The following is a 15,071-nucleotide window of genomic DNA, read 5'->3' as shown; positions in this document are numbered from 1 at the left end:
CAGTTCAGTGCCAGAGAGCTGCGTAGGGACCAGTGTCCCCATCACTGAAGGGGCATGCTTACCTGGCATGAGTGAAAGCAGGCTCTGAGCTGAGTGGGTCACTGAGGAGTCTTGGGTTTGGCTTATTGGGTTTGGTTGTCGGGAGCAGATTCTGCATGTGCTGCAGGCCTGGAGCTGCCCTGGGTTTGCTGGGTGTCTGCTAATGTGGGAATCAGAGGGCCTCCTGGAGGGAGTCTCTAGTGGGAAAGGCTTAACAGGATGAAGCTTGTCTAAGAAGGTATTTTCCCTCACGGGATGTTGCTGTGCAGATTCCTATTTTGGCCTATTTCCCCAAAAGCTGTTTGCTGTTGTTGCCTCATTCTTCTCTAATTTCAGCAAATAGGACAATTTAGCCATATGTAATCGATCAGTGAAATTGATTTATTTTCATTTCTTCATCTGCCACATAAGTTACTTACAACTCAGTTTGTTTCAGAATGGAATTAAGGTTAGAAAAATGAGACATTCTGATGGGTCATGAATGAGGTCAGCGCTGACTCTCTGCCAGACTGTGGATGTGCTTGGCCTCCAGGGAGCACTGGCAAGGACACTGTGGCCCAGGAGATGTGCAGCCCACTGGTTGGGAGCATCCAGAGGGGGTAGATGGGGACCCCAGGCTTCCCTGGGCTGTTCCTCACAGCACCTCTCCACAAGGGCATCGTGGTCAAGCCAGAGCCCTGAAAGCAGACCTGGGAGGTAGCCCCGTGGAGGCCAGGGTGTGGCTCTGGAGAGCTGGGTGAACTTAGCACCATCCTGGGTGCCTGCCATCTTCTCTGAGATTGTAGGACTAACTTGAAGCTTTCCATTCCTCATACAGGAGGATGGGGTGATGTGGATGACCAGAATCGACTGGTTCCATGGGACAGTCATCCTGGTTTTCTGTGTGATGGAATTCTGCACTCGGGGCAGCAAGGTCCAGAGGGTGTCTTGACTCCAGGGGTCTCCTGGGACTCAGGAGAGCAGCATGGCTTCAGGCAGCCCCAGGCACAGGCCTCTACAAGAGTGATCCCAAGGTCTGCCTTCAGGTCTCCCAGGGAAAGAAGCACGCTGAAGCCCCCAGATGGACAGAGACTAGAAAAGCACACTGGAGCTCAGTGACCTGTTGGACCTTGGTGAGAGGCCTGACGTGAAGCTGGGGACGGAAGCACAGAACCACTTGAAGTGATTCTGGTTGGCAGGTTTTCTGCTCGGGGAAACCTGTAAGCCCACAGATCTAGACAGCCAGTGCCCCGGCACGTCACCAAATACGAGTCCCGAAAGCCACAGACCAGCAGGTCACGTTCAAGAGCACGACGAGGATGACAGTGTGGGCCAGCGTAGAGTGCTGGGGACACTGGCCAGATTGACCAGAAAACAAGTGAATCGTTTTTCCAACTGACCCACACCGAAAAGATTTCCCACCAGCTGACCCATGGAAATGTCAAGGTGTTGAGGTGGAAGGGAAGTAGTACCAGGTGGAAGCAGCTCCTAGCCCAGGAAGGAAGAGCACCCAGATGGTAGGTGGCAAGTACAGAGGGCTTTCCCTCTTTGCTTCAAACAGAATCTCTTTAAAATAAAACACCACTGACATTTAAAAGTAAAAATAGTGGGGTTTTTAACCAGGAGCTATGAAAACAGGAACAGACAGGCTGCCCAGGGAGGGAGGGAGCACACAGTGCTGGATCCCCACTCGAATGAGAAGAGGTAGGTTACAAATAGTTTATTACTGAGAAGTAGGCTGCAGCAAGTCAGAGGTGACCAAGGTGAACCCTGTCACAAACCTCTTCAAAGTTTGCTCCAGAAGGAACAAAATAATTCAAAAGGAGGCAGGGAAAAGAACAAAGACCAGAGGGGAACTCAGCTCCTAATGTGGGCAGGTGCTGGGGATTGAACCCAGGGCCTTGTGCATGCGAGGCCAGCATCCTACCGGCTGAGCTACATCCCTAGCTCCCTTTTAAGTGTTTTATTAACTGTAAGAGCTAAGTGCTCCTACTAAAGAACGGACACTGGCCCTTGGATGGAGAGCGTGGCCTGTCTCTGTGTAGTCCGTGGGAAGCCACTCCAAGTCCACGCACCTTTCAATTCTGAAAGATCACTGTGGTCTTGTGTGCAGTGCCAAGATTAGAGACTCCGGCTTTTCCCTCCCTGGGACAACAAGGTGTGGCCCTAGGAGTAGGCGGCACCCAGAGGAGTTAAGCTGCGCTCACCTCTTCCTTTGCAATCGTACCCCTGGCCTCACTTGAATGGTTTCTCCCCAATAAAAGGTTCAGCATGTGCTCCCCTCTCTCTTTCCGTGGACTCCTAAGGTCAGAGGAGCTGTCACAGGTCCAGAGAAAAAGGTATTTCTCTGTCTCTGTGATTATTTCATTCAGCCCAGTTCACCTGGAATGAACTTGAGTGTTTAGTCGTGGAACATGACAGTTGTCCAAAATAAATTTTTAGAGACAGGTTAAAAGTAAACGTTTAAGCTGGTGCTGTGGTGCATATCTAAAATCCCAACTGCTGCTTGGGAAGCTGAGGCAGGAGGATTAAAAGATTGAGGCCAGCCTCAGCAATATAGTGAGGCCCTGTCTCAAAAAAGAGTGAATGTTTAGAAAACTAGATAACATAAACACAGTAATCACTCTAGTGTCTTTCCTTACTACCACAAGAATGGGATCTAAATTAGACGAACACTCCACGTGTGTACACTATGTCAAAATACGTTGTTCTACTGTCATGTATATCTTAAAAGAACAAATGAAAAAGACAGTAGTTATAAACAGAAGCACTATGTTAATACCACAGTAGAAGTTAGGACAAGAAACAGGACCAGAAGTAGAGAGGGTCAATATAGGAAGGGCATCACACCCCTAGACGTACCTGCACCTGACCTCTTCAACATACACGAAGCAAGCGCTCAGGCCAGACAGGGAACTAGACTGACGGGTCCTGGGAGACCTCAGCACCTGTCTCAGCAACTGATGGACTCAGGTTCAGAGGACAGACCTGAACATCATCACCAGTGCTGTGCATGCTGGAGACACACTCCAGTGCTCCTGGACCGTTCACCTAGGCAGGACATCAGCCAGGTCTTGAGTCTCACAGAACTAAAAAGGGCTGGAACTCTACAGAGTGTGCTGAGCATAATGGAATTAAGCAAGGACTCAATGGCAGAAGATTCAGAAAGTCTCAAATATTTGGAAATCAAATAACACACTTGAATGATCTATGGTGAAAGGCGAGACTCACAACTGTGGCAGCAGTGGAAGGACTGGGAGCCCAGGGGTGGGCCCCGCAGGCAGAGCAGACTGCTCTTTAGCAAAGGGCTGGGGCTGCCCATCCAATGGAGAGAGGAGTCTTGAGCAGAAAGTGAATCTAGACGTAAACCATGAACCCTTCACAAAAATTAAGTGTATCTCAGACCTAAATGTGAAGACTGTAAAACTCCTAGAAGATGACGGAACCTAGATGACCCTGGGTTTGTCAATGACATATCATCCACAAAGAAAACAATGGATTGGCTGGAGCTCATTGAAATGAAGAGCTGGGCATGGTGGTGCACTCCTATAATCCCAACAGCTCGGGAGGCTGAGGCAGGAGGATCACAAGTTCAAGTCCACCCAGGGCAATTTAGCAAGGCCCTACGCAACTCAGTGAGACCCTGTCTCTAAAAAAAGGGCTGGGGATGTGGTTCAGTGGCTAAGCACCCCTGGGTTCAATCCCCAGTACCAAAAATAAATAAAGTGAGGTAGCCAAAACGAACAGTAAGAAAGATTAAGCCAGGACCCACACTCCCAACCAGGAAGCCTAGGCCAGCGGGAGCAAAGGAAGAGCAGAGGTCCCATGCAGTAGGCAGCAGGTCTGGTGACAGGTCCATGGAGCCAGAAGCTGGCACTTGAGCAGATTCTCAAGTCTGATTGGGCAGGACAGGAAATGGCCTGCTGCCAGGAATGGTGGAAAGGCTACCTTGAGCACAGAGGCTGGGCCTTGTCCTTTTGGCAGTGCCCTGGCCATCTGTGCACCCTGCTTGCCTTCTGAGTCCACAGCTCCCCTCGCACGGCTGTGGGTCTTCGTGAAGAGGCCCCAGAGCTGCTTCCCCACAGTCCTCTCTGTCTCCCTACCTGCTTATCTGCCTGTCCTTGAGGGTGACTCAGATGGACAGCAAGAGCAAGTTCTTTGAGAAAGTCATCAAAATGGACCCAAGAAGAAAAGGCAGCTAAGTGACCTCATATCAAAGAAATGGAACTAGAAATCTAAAGCTTCCGGGAGAAATCGAGGCCTAGATGCCTTCTCTGGTAAATTCTATCAGTTAAGAAAGGAATCATCTGACATATCCCAAATAGTGTCCTCATTCTATAAGGCGATGTTATCAACCAGGCCAGGACGGGAGGAGAAAAAGACCCTATCAATTCCCTCTTAAGCACAAACAGTAACAAGCTGAGTCCAGTGGCATCTGGAAAGGGCAGTGGGTCCTGGCCAGCATGTTGGTGGACGGTCAGGCCGGTGACCCCAGCTACCAGCCTGCTGCTCGTGGGCTGGGTGCGGAGGCTGCAGCTGTGGAGCGGGAAGGCGTGGGTGTGGACCCCACAAGGCCAGATGCCCTTGGTGCCTTCCAGCCAGAAACAGCCCTGTCCAGTGCTTCCCTGGCAAGTGGAGAGGCAGTGCAGGGCAGGTTTCCAGGTGGTCACCGACTGAGGTCGGAGCCTGTCCTGGGGGACCCAGTCAGTGTACCCCAGCTCTCCCTGACTGGCCCAGAGGGCCTTGTCCCCTGCCACGGAGTCTTCAGTTAGTGACAGTTCGGTGAATCACGTTGTTGTCCCCCGTTGGCCCCCACTGCCTGCCCTTCCTCAAGTGGGATCCCAAGGGCCAGCCCCAGTGGACGTCTGCATGCCAGGCACCACCTGTCTGGGGCCCCGATGGTGGTGGCACTGTCTCTTTAAGGGAGCGACATCACAAGGCTGTGGAAGGCGGCTGCCCTGGAACTCCAGGGTCTTGGTTGGCTTCTGTAGGTCTGGGAGCTCTGGACTTCCATCTCCATGGGGCCGCAGGCCTACACGTGAGCACGGAGGACGCGCCATGGCTGAGGGCAGCGAGCTGATGAACAGGCTCATGAGCGAGAACGCGGACCTGAAGAAGCAGGTGCGCCTGATGAAGGAGAACCAGATGCTGAAGCGGCTGCTCAGCGAGAGCTGCCAGGAGAGCTGCAGCCGCGGGGGCCGCGAGCCCCGCGAGCCCCTCTTCCCCCGGGGCCCCGCCTACCCTGAGGCCTGCTCCCCGGGGTGTGCAGGTGAGGCGCAGACCCCAGGCCGTGGGGGCCCGGGCCGGGGGCCTCCAATTCGGGTGGGCACCTCCCCAGCCTCCCAGGGTCCCCGCCTGGAGCACGGTCAGTGGCTGGCCACCTGAGTGGGTCCAGGGCTGCCTTCGTTGGCCACGTCAGAAGCAGCACTGTGGTCGGAGCGGGCAGGTGGCGCCTGTGGCGCTGAGCCACGAGGGCAACTCTGCCTGGCAGTTCTCCCCGCCATGTCCCCCCGATGGACTGGCCCCAGAGAGCCTCTCACAGGTGCAGGGTCTCCCCTCACAAGCTTCACATCTCTGCTGTGTCACGTCCACCACACACCGTCAGCCCACAGGGTTCGTGGGACCTGGTGCTCAGGGACGGCGTCTGCCCCTCAGAGCCTGTGGGGCCTTGTGGGGTGAGTGGGTGGGAGGCTGTGGCTCTGTGGCCTGGCTCCAGCCTTCTATGGCATTTTACAGAAAAATCAAATGAGAATTTTTATTGCTTTCTGCTGATTGCTCTCTGGTTCTGTTTCAAATGTTTTGGGAAAGAAGTTCCCTTTTCATAATGGTAGGGTGACTTTGGGTGCAGCTGGGGCATGTGGCCTTGGCCTTGGGTTGGGATGGTGGACAGTGGGAAGAACCCCCAGGCTGCCTGAGAACTGTGGCCCAACCAGGCAGGCTGGCCCTGTGGACCCTGCTGTCTACGAGTGGAACCATCTGGCCAGTCTATGGCCAGCTTCCGTGGGATGCCCTGGAGGCCAGTGTGTGCTCACCAGGGCCTCCCTGGGCCTAGATTTGTTGTGGTCACTTCCTAGAGTCTACCTGGGTATCTGCCACCCTCCTCTGCTCATGCTCAGTGCTGGAAATGGTGTCCTGCATGGTCCAGCTGTGGGCAAGGCCTCTGGCCCTGGTGCAGAGCAGGTTCTGGCTCCTTCACAGGTTCTGGCTCCTTCAGTCCCAGGGGACCTACAATAGGGAGCTCGGGTGGGGAGGGGCTTCGTGCAGGGGTGGGGGTGTAGGATGGAGATAGCACCCCTGGGGAGGGCTGAGAGGCCAGGATGTTTCCTGGGCCACTGTGGCACACTGGAGTGCCAGTGTCAAGTTTGTGGACACTCGGACCCCAGACTGTGGGAGGCTGCGGAGGCTGTGAAGGCTGCCAAGGCCTGAGTGCTGACTGCTGTAAGAGGCCCACAAGCCTTGTGCCTCACCTCCGGCTGGGCCAGCACCCTTGTCCTTCAGCAACTCTAGCAAGCCTGGATCTTGTTGGACTCCAGGCTCAGGGGGCCACAGTCTGAGGCCACCAAATTTCCACAGAGCGTCGGAGCCCGGCCACAGGGAGTGTGCCAAGGTTCATACGGCTCAGGCTGGCTGTGGGCTCCAGTCAGGCAGCTCAACGTGCAAAGGCAGGGCCTGGACCGAGCTGGCCTCTCACCTCCATAACATCTGGGCAGGTGTCTAGGTATGAGCCTGGGGTCCTGGGGCTCACTCAGGCCTAGCCACCCCTGCCCCCAGCCCTGGAAGACCCATGGCAGGGTCGTCCAGCAATGGCACAACCATGGCTGGGGACTAGAGTTTGGAAAGCCAAATGGAGTGCGTAACGAAGGAAGTTTGCAGATGGGAAGGAACGCAGCATCACAAAGGCGCAGCTGTCTCCAGAAGTCCCCAATATCTGCTTTCAAACCAGGATGTATATTCAAAACCTGTTTTTCTTTTTTTTTTAAATAGTATTTATTTTTTAGTAGTTGAACACAATATCCTTATTTTTATGTGGTGCTGAGGATCGAACCCAGGGCCTTGCACATGCTAGGCTAGTGCTCTACCGCTGAGCCACAATGCCAGCCCCCAAACCTGTTTTTCTAAAGTGCCACAACATAGGAGTTAGAGTAGACATGTGTCTGCTTCCTGGTCTCACCCCATGGGCAGCTAACCCATGCTGACGAGCTTCCTCTGGCACTCCTGATGGACATGCAGGAGGGAATCTGTCTGTCCTTTGGTTTACCTAAGCAAGATCATGAGCGTGGTTTGACCCCGTAACACCACCCCACCCTTGCTGTCCACTGGCCCTCCTCTGTGTCTGCAGTGCAGTTTGATGTTGGGCCCTGTGATGGGGCAGCTCCATTCCCAGTCCTCTGGGACCACAGATGGTGGAGCTGTGAGCAGCCACACCTGCCCTCCCGACCTGGTGCCAGGGATGTCCCTAAGTGCGTCTTGAAACATACTGCCAAGTGCTCCCAGGAGCAGGGAGGGTCCCCGCGACCTTGTCTCCTCCTTCAGCACCACAGATGTCAGTGTCTGCGCGGAGGAAAGTGATCAGGGCCTCCCCAGTAGATCTTCTCCTGGGCGCAAGAGCCGATGGTACACATTCCTGCGACCTCTTTCTCTCTGGGTCAGCCTGGTTCCCCACTCCACTCGTGCATCCTGGGACTTGTCCAGAGCTGAGCCGTGCCCGGCTCCTCACTGCAGGCTCTCGACACCGTGGCTGGTCAAGTGTTGCTGAGCTCAGTGGCTGTGAGTTCTAGCACCCCTTTAGCTTCAGACAGGATCATTCCTGGGCTGCAAATGTGTTTTAAACTGGCTGTGCAGGCCGCAGAGTCAGATGAGCCATAACTGAATGAACTCTCTTCTTTTTGAAATGAAAATTATTTTTTTTTCCCCCAAGGTAACACTGCAGACAGGTGTTTCTTAAAAAATCAGGGTTATTTCCTTAGGATTTCTGTTTCTACAAGCAGGATCATGGTTTGGAAGCAGAAGTAAATCTTGGGGTACATTTTTATGGTGTTCCTACCTGTGTCTTCTCAGTACCCCAGGAGGGCTTCACATGCGGTAGGTACACAGAGCCGTTTGGTTCTGGTCTCGGGTCTTTCTCACACTGCATCTCCGCTGTTGCCACTAGATTCACAGGAGGTATGTGTGGCAGCGTTAAGCACAGCACCAGAGGCCCTCTGCAGCATGGCGGCTCCTGTTGGTGAGCAGAGCCCCGTGGAGCGCTGCAGGAGACCTGGGGGCCTGGGAGGCTGCAGGACCCACAAGGTCTGCCATCTCCAGCTCTCCACTGAGTGCTCTCCTCTGGGTTCCAGTCTGTCCTCTCAGGTTTCCCCTGCCACAGCCCCAGGAGGCACGGATGGCTGTTCTAAGTGATTCCTCGTTTCTGTGTCCGTCCTCACTGCTTGGCTGGCTGTGACTCTCATGGGGCTTCTTCCCTGGGGGCAGAGGGGCTGCTGCTGCACGGTCCTGGCCACCTGTGGGCAGAGACGGATGGCCCCAGCTGTTGGGCGTGGGCACAGCTGGGCGCAGGGGAAGAGGCCTCGCAGCTCCTGCTCCTGTGGTCTTGGGAGCCCGTCTCTGGGTGATTCGGTGCCCTCGGCTTCTCCCCTAGAGCACCCTCTGGGATGAGGACCCTGGGCATCCTTGGACGGGTTTTGCAAGTCTTTTCTGTACTCTCTACGTGAACCTAGACCACTTTCCTTTCTGGGGATTATCTTTGTGGGAATTGGATTCAGATTTTTGACAAATTTTCTTGATATCAGAATTGTGCCACATTTTTTTTAACCTTAGTTGCACATCTTTTATTTTTTATTTTTTTAGTTTTCCAGCTCAGCTTATATAGGGATTATACACTGCTGGGGAACCTGAAAGAATTTACCACAGACTGCCCGGGCCTGCATTCCTTCAGGGAATAATTATTTACTTATGAGATTTAGATATTTCTTCTTTGTTTATTGGCCCATTTATGTTTTCTACTTCTTTTTTTAAATCTTTTTTTAATATCTTCATTTTTTCTAATGTGGTGCTGAGAATCGAACCCAGTACCTCACGCATGCTAGGCGAGCACTCTACCACTTGAGCCACATCCCCGGCCCCTGTTTTCTACTTCTTATTAAATCACTTAAAAATCACCTCCCAGAGGAGCTCTCCTTGTGTTGACATTTCCAGGGGGTGCATGGACACCGCACCCTTTCTTAGTGTGAAGAGGGTCTGTGGAGGGGCTCTGACCAGCCTCCTCTGGGAAGATGGAGCAGGATCTTGATGAATTTTCATCCTTTGAACATTTTTTTTTTTACCTTGGAAAATATTTTTTGAGAGTAAAATAGCTAGTACCTGAATGTGCTCATTTTAAGACACAATTTTTTGATATAACTCTTAAAATACAGTTTGTCAAGTGCACCTCTCCTTTATTGCTGGGAGAATGCAGGCAGCAAAGGGCCTCAGAAGCAATAGGAGTTAAGCTGAATTTGACCCCTGGAGACGGGGCCTGGGTGCTATGCCCTGTGGCATGGGAAGCCAAGAAAGTCAAAAGCCTCTCACTGGCCCAGGAGCTGACCAGGGAGGGCCTGCACTGTGGCCGAGGAGGTGTGTCCAGGGAGGCCTCCCACAGCTGGGACTTCCCAGTCATGGTCAGAAGTCACTGTGTGCAGGTGGCTGATCCTGGACCACTCTCAGACATTAACACACAGAATGACAAATTAGAAAAGTGTGTGGAAGTCGTTGCAGGATGTGGCCCTGAGTGTGAGGCCTGCTGAGGCAGGTGCCACCTGTCACCAGGGGAGTGCCAGCAGGGGCCAGAGCAGGGGCTGCGGTGCCAGGGCTCCCCAGGCTCCCCAGGGTGCTCTGCACGTTGAGGGTGTCCAGTTCCTGCTTGACCTTCCGTCCCTTTCCTCCCACCCAGGTTCAGACTTCGGGAGGTTCGGCAGTGTCCCCGACACACCGTCCCAGATGCAGACGTCCTCCCTGGAGGACCTGCTGTGCTCGCACGCCCCCCTCTCCAGCGAGGACGAAGCCTCCCCGGGCTGTGCCACCTCCTCCCAGGTGACCTTCAAGGCCTTCATTGGCGCACCAGAGCTGCACGCCCGGGGCCCCGACAGGAAGCTGTCTCCGCTCCTGAGCCCCCTGCAGGACCCACTGGTGGACAAGACGCTGCTCGAGCCCAGGGAGATGGCGCGACCCAAGAAGGTGTGCTTCTCGGAGAGCAGCCTGCCCACTGGGGACAGGACCAGGCGGAGCTACTACCTCAACGGTGAGGCCCGTGCCGGTGGCCAGGCGACGACCCGCTCACAGCTTCTCCAGCCGCCAGAGCGGAGGGCTGCTGGGCCGGGCCAGCGTGCAGGGCTGCCTCCCCACCTGTCAGAGAGTTCATGGAATATTCTACATACAGGTCCATCTGGGTATGCTTTTTAGACACAGCCTCCCAGTCGGCGGCTCTTCTGTTTCCATGAGGTTTGGGGGAAGAAAAACTGCTGATTTTTTTTTTTTATCTCTACTCTATTTGCTTTATTTTTTATTTTTTCTTTGTTTTAATTAGTTACACACGACAGTACCATGATCTTGACATATCATACATTCGAATCAGATGGGATATAATCTCTCATTTTCTCATTCACCTGCTGAGGCAGGTGCCACCTGTCACCAGGGGAGTGCCAGCAGGGGCCAGAGCAGGGGCTGCAGTGCCAGGGCTCCCCAGGGCTCCCCAGGGTGCTCTACACATTGAAGGTGTACCTGCTTGACCTTCCGCCCTCACCCAATGAGTTGAAGGCCTGATCAGACCTCCCCAGAGTCAGGGAGAAGTCGTCCCTGGTGCCTCCGTCCTGGTGTACAGGTTGCAGAATTACATTGGTAGAAAAACTATTTAATTTGATGAAGTCCAATATTCTGATGGTTTTCTCTTGTAGTTTGTACTTTTTAAAAAATATTTATTTTTTTAGTTGTACTTGGACACAATACCTTTATTTTATTTATTGGTTTTATGTGGTGCTGAGGATCAGGGCCTCACACGTGTGAGGAAGCGTTGAACCGCCGAGCCACAATCCCAGCCTCGTAGTTTATATATTTTGTAGTTTCTACTTTTGGAAAGTCTTTGCCAAACCCAGGGTAACAGGTTCTTTCCTCCGTCTTCCAGCTGTAGGTTTTACACTCGGGCCCCTGATCAGTCATTTCTGCATATGGGTGTGGGTTCACAGTGCCCCAGTGCTCAGGGGCAGTCCCCTGTGGCCCAACCGCCTGGTTCCTTGCTGAAAATCTGTGTCTGTGCACCTGTGAGGCTGTTCCCGCGCCCTCCATGTGTTTCCGTCCACCCGTCTGTGTCCTCCTGGATTGGAGTCCTGTAGCTTTAAAGACTGTGGATCCTGCAGGACATGCAGGCTCTCCAACTTTGTCCTCTTCTTAACGTGTTGTGGCTCTCCCGAGTCCTTTGAGTTTCCAGACGTGTTTTAGAATCGGCTTGTCCATTTCTACCAAAAAGCCTGCTGTGACTCTGACTGGATCCTCGTCTACAAGCCAATCAGCTCAAGATTCAGAGAAACGGCACCTCTGCGGCACGGATCTTCTGTGGACTCTGTGTATCACGCCACTGTCTGTACCAGTCCTCACAGTGTTCTGTGGTTCTCTACTTACAGGTCTTGAACAGTTTTAGAAAGTTGTTTTTAAATTTTTTATTTGTTTGTCACTTTATGATTAAACACGTGGTGGGGTTCTTTGTGCCATGTTCGTACATGTACATGACACAATTTGATCAGCTTCATTCCCCACTACCTTCCCTTTTCTTCCCTCCTCCCCACAAGTCTTGCACACATTCATCAATTTTACCCCTGAGTATTTCATATTTTGATGCCATTATAAGTAGTATTGCTTTCTCATATCAACCTCTGGTGTCTGTTTCTAGAATATAGTAGGACAGTGGATTTTTGTATATTGACTCTGCAATAGTTATGAGCCAACTTGACTGGGCCATGGGAACCCAGATATTTGGCCAGACGGTACTCCGGGTGTGTCTGTGGGGAGTGTCTTTGTAGGAGGTTGAGATTTCATGGGTGGGCCTCACCCATGAGTTGAAGGCCTGATGGGACCTTCCCCAGAGTCAGGGAGAACTCGTACCTGGCTGCCTCTGTCCTGGCCCTGCAGGTCACTCTTCCTGGGTCTCCAGCCTGCTGGCCTTTGGGCAGGAGCCACACGCACACCTAGGTCTCCTGGGTTTCCAGCTTCAGTTCCTTCGGCTAGACCCCTCTTCTGGGCACGCCCTGTTGGTCTGTTTCTCTGGGGAACTTGTGGTTCTGAGTGAGGCGTCTGTGATCTTTCTGGCTTAATCTTTGCATCCTGCACAACATTCATTTGTTCTAGTGGCTTTGGGTGCGTCCCTGGCGTCTCCGCTCTCCCGCCCCCTGGAGCTCCTCTTTTTCTCCTGAGCGTGCCCCTTGCAGAGCTATGCGAAGGGCACGTCCATTCTGCCATCTTTCCCGGGAGCCTCCTCCGTGGCGTTTTAAAGCTACACAGATGATTGTTGTGAATGAAGACAGATTTTCAAACTTTTTAAAATTTCTAATGTATATGCCTTTTTCTTTCTTCCTTTTCCTTTCGGTGCTGGGGACAGAACCCAGGCTTTGCACAGGCCGAGCAGGCCCTGGACCCCTGAGGCACACCCCCAGCCCAGTGCCTTTCGTCTCTTCCCCTAGACCAGGGCTGGACAGTGGCCAGCACAGTGGTGACAGCCTTCCCCTCATGTTGCGCTTTCAGCCTCTCACCAGTGAGCCTGGTGCCAGCGGGGTTTCTGTAGATGCCCTTCGTTGCATTGAAGAAGTTCCCTTTGAGTTCTGGTTTGCTTATTTGTCAGGAATGTATGTTGGATTTTGTCCGTTGCTTTCCTGCCTCTATTGAGATGAGCATTTGGTTGTCCTTTGTGGTTGGTGAACATGGTGCATCAGTCGGTTTCACATCACTATAATGAAACACCTGGCACAAAGGGTATTTATGAAGTAAAGAGAGTTTATTTTGGCTCATGGTTCTGGAGGTTTAGGTCCAGGGTCAGGGGTACCACTGGTCTGAGCCTCTGGTGAGGCAGCATGCCATGGCAGGAGCCCTTCTTAGAGCAAGTGGCCCCAGGAGCCAGAAGCAGCTAGCCAGAGACAGTCCCATCTGCACTGGAGGGCACGTCCCAGAGAGCTGAGGGATGACCACTAGGCTCACTGTTCAGCTCACAGCACCTCCCACCACCTGGAGACCCAGCCTACACCCACACCTCAGCCTATGGTCTGCCACACTGATTCCTGAGTTTGAGGCCAACCACGATTCCTTTCTTCTTTTTGATTTTTTATCTGTTCTTTGTGGTCATCCATGATGGCAGAGTATGACCATCCATGTGGTCATCCACATGGTCATCGACATATCCTCCCTCTTGGAGTCTAACCTCCCCTTCTCGTGGTCGTACACCTCAGGAGCTACACAGGTCTTGTGTTCAGGTGTGAACTGACCGTGCATTCTTGAGGCAGATCCTATTTGATCACAGTGGGTTCCATCTTTGTGTATCATGAGACTCAGTTTGCCCAGATTCTGTTAAGAACCTGTGCTCGTGAGGAATGCTGGGCTGCAGTCTTGTTAACGCCATTTTCTGAGTTGGTATCGGATGGCTGGCCTCAACCCCGATGGAAACTTCCCCCCTCTTTAATTGTCTTGGAAGAGTTTGTGTCAAATTTGTAGTGCTTATTCCTTAAATATCTCGTAGAATTCACCAATTAAACCACTTGAGCCTTGAATTCTAAGAATTTTTCCCCCTTAGAAGTTCCATTTTATTGATCTATGGCTATTCCAATTGTCTAGTTCTTGAGTGAGCTTCAGTGGTTTGTCTTTTCGAACCAGAGGACTGAGCCAAGGTGCTCTGCCATTGAGCCACAACCCAGCCCTTTTCATTTTGAGATAGGTCCCTGCTAAGCTGCTCACGCTGGCCTTGAAATTGACCCTCCTGCCTCAGCCCCCAGACTTCTGGGATCACAGTGTGGCCATCGAGCCCAGCCTGCAGTTTGGGTCCATTTTCTCCAGGCTGACAGGGCTTTTGGCCTGATGTCTTCCCAGCATTTCTCATCTCCCTGCAGATGCCCTTGGGCTGCTGTGGTCTCTCACTCCTGACTAGAGGTGTGTTGGTTGGATCCACCTTCTTGTTTGAAGAGCAGGTTTTGGCTGGCTGGTGGGAGCCGAGTTTGGATAGAGAGGAGTTCTAGAGCATCTCAGGTGTAGCTGTCTCATATGCCGATTAAAGCTTCAGAGGCCTGGGGCCAGCAGAGGCCCCCTGAGGGCAGCTCCTTGGGATGGGGGAGTCACCCTCCCTCTTACGCCCGGCCTCTCTGTGTGCTGCTGTGCGGTCTCTTTCCGCAGTTTCCGTAAAGAAGTCCACCAAAAGCACATGCAGTGTTAAAAGTGATCAAAAAGCTAAGTAGAGCGAGTCTTGGGTTCATGAATTAGAAGGCTTAATATTGTTTCATAGCAATTTGCATTGATTTATAGATTTCATGCAATCCTTATCAAAGTCCCACCTGGCTTCTTTACAAAATTTTGATAAGCTGAACCTTTGATAAGCTGAACCCATGGAAATACAAGGGACCCAGAATGGGCAAAGCAATTTTAAAAAGGAGAACAAAATTGGGAGACTCACCTTTTTGATTCTAAGACTCCCTGTCAGGCTACAGAAATCAAGTTGTGTGGTCCCATCCTAAGGACAGACAGAGACCAGGGGAAAAGGATCGAGAGCCCCGAAATAGGCTCAGACATTCGTGGTTGGTGTCCCACAAGGGTGCCCGGCAATCCAGTGGAGAAAGAACCATCTTCAGTAAGTGGTGCTGGGTGACGTGTGCTGCAGAGGCAGCTGTGGGACCCCGCCTCGCACAAAACCCAACTCAGAACGCACCAACTCAGATGCCCAAGAGAGCTCCAGGATCCTGAGCCGCTGCCCTCCAAGGAAGCCCAGAGCCAGGTCTGTGTAGTGTGGGCCTGGCAGGTGACACCAACAGCACTGGCAACCAGAGAGACGGGTGGAC

At 52.7% G+C, this 15,071-nt stretch overlaps 1 protein-coding gene across 3 annotated transcripts in view; it reads left to right on the top strand.

Annotated features, from left to right (window-relative positions):
- Window positions 1-46: 46 nt before the first annotated feature.
- Spatc1l (spermatogenesis and centriole associated 1 like) overlaps window positions 47-15,071 on the top strand; it is a 17,303-nt gene continuing 2,278 nt past the window's right edge. The window contains exons 1-3 of one of the 3 annotated variants that reach the window (XM_040287161.2): window positions 47-1,535; window positions 5,010-5,287; window positions 9,944-10,291. In XM_040287161.2, the coding sequence (XP_040143095.1) occupies window positions 5,077-5,287; window positions 9,944-10,291 (559 nt within the window). In that variant the 5' untranslated portion in view covers window positions 47-1,535; window positions 5,010-5,076. Of the gene's footprint in view, window positions 5,288-9,943; window positions 10,292-15,071 lie in introns of all 3 variants that reach the window. The other 2 variants (XM_005340178.4, XM_078044815.1) reach the window with 2 other exon arrangements.

The sequence above is a fragment of the Ictidomys tridecemlineatus genome, chromosome 3 (assembly GCF_052094955.1).
Source record: "Ictidomys tridecemlineatus isolate mIctTri1 chromosome 3, mIctTri1.hap1, whole genome shotgun sequence".
NCBI classification, from domain to species: domain Eukaryota; kingdom Metazoa; phylum Chordata; class Mammalia; order Rodentia; family Sciuridae; genus Ictidomys; species Ictidomys tridecemlineatus.
This window is presented reverse-complemented; position numbering and strand designations above follow the sequence as displayed.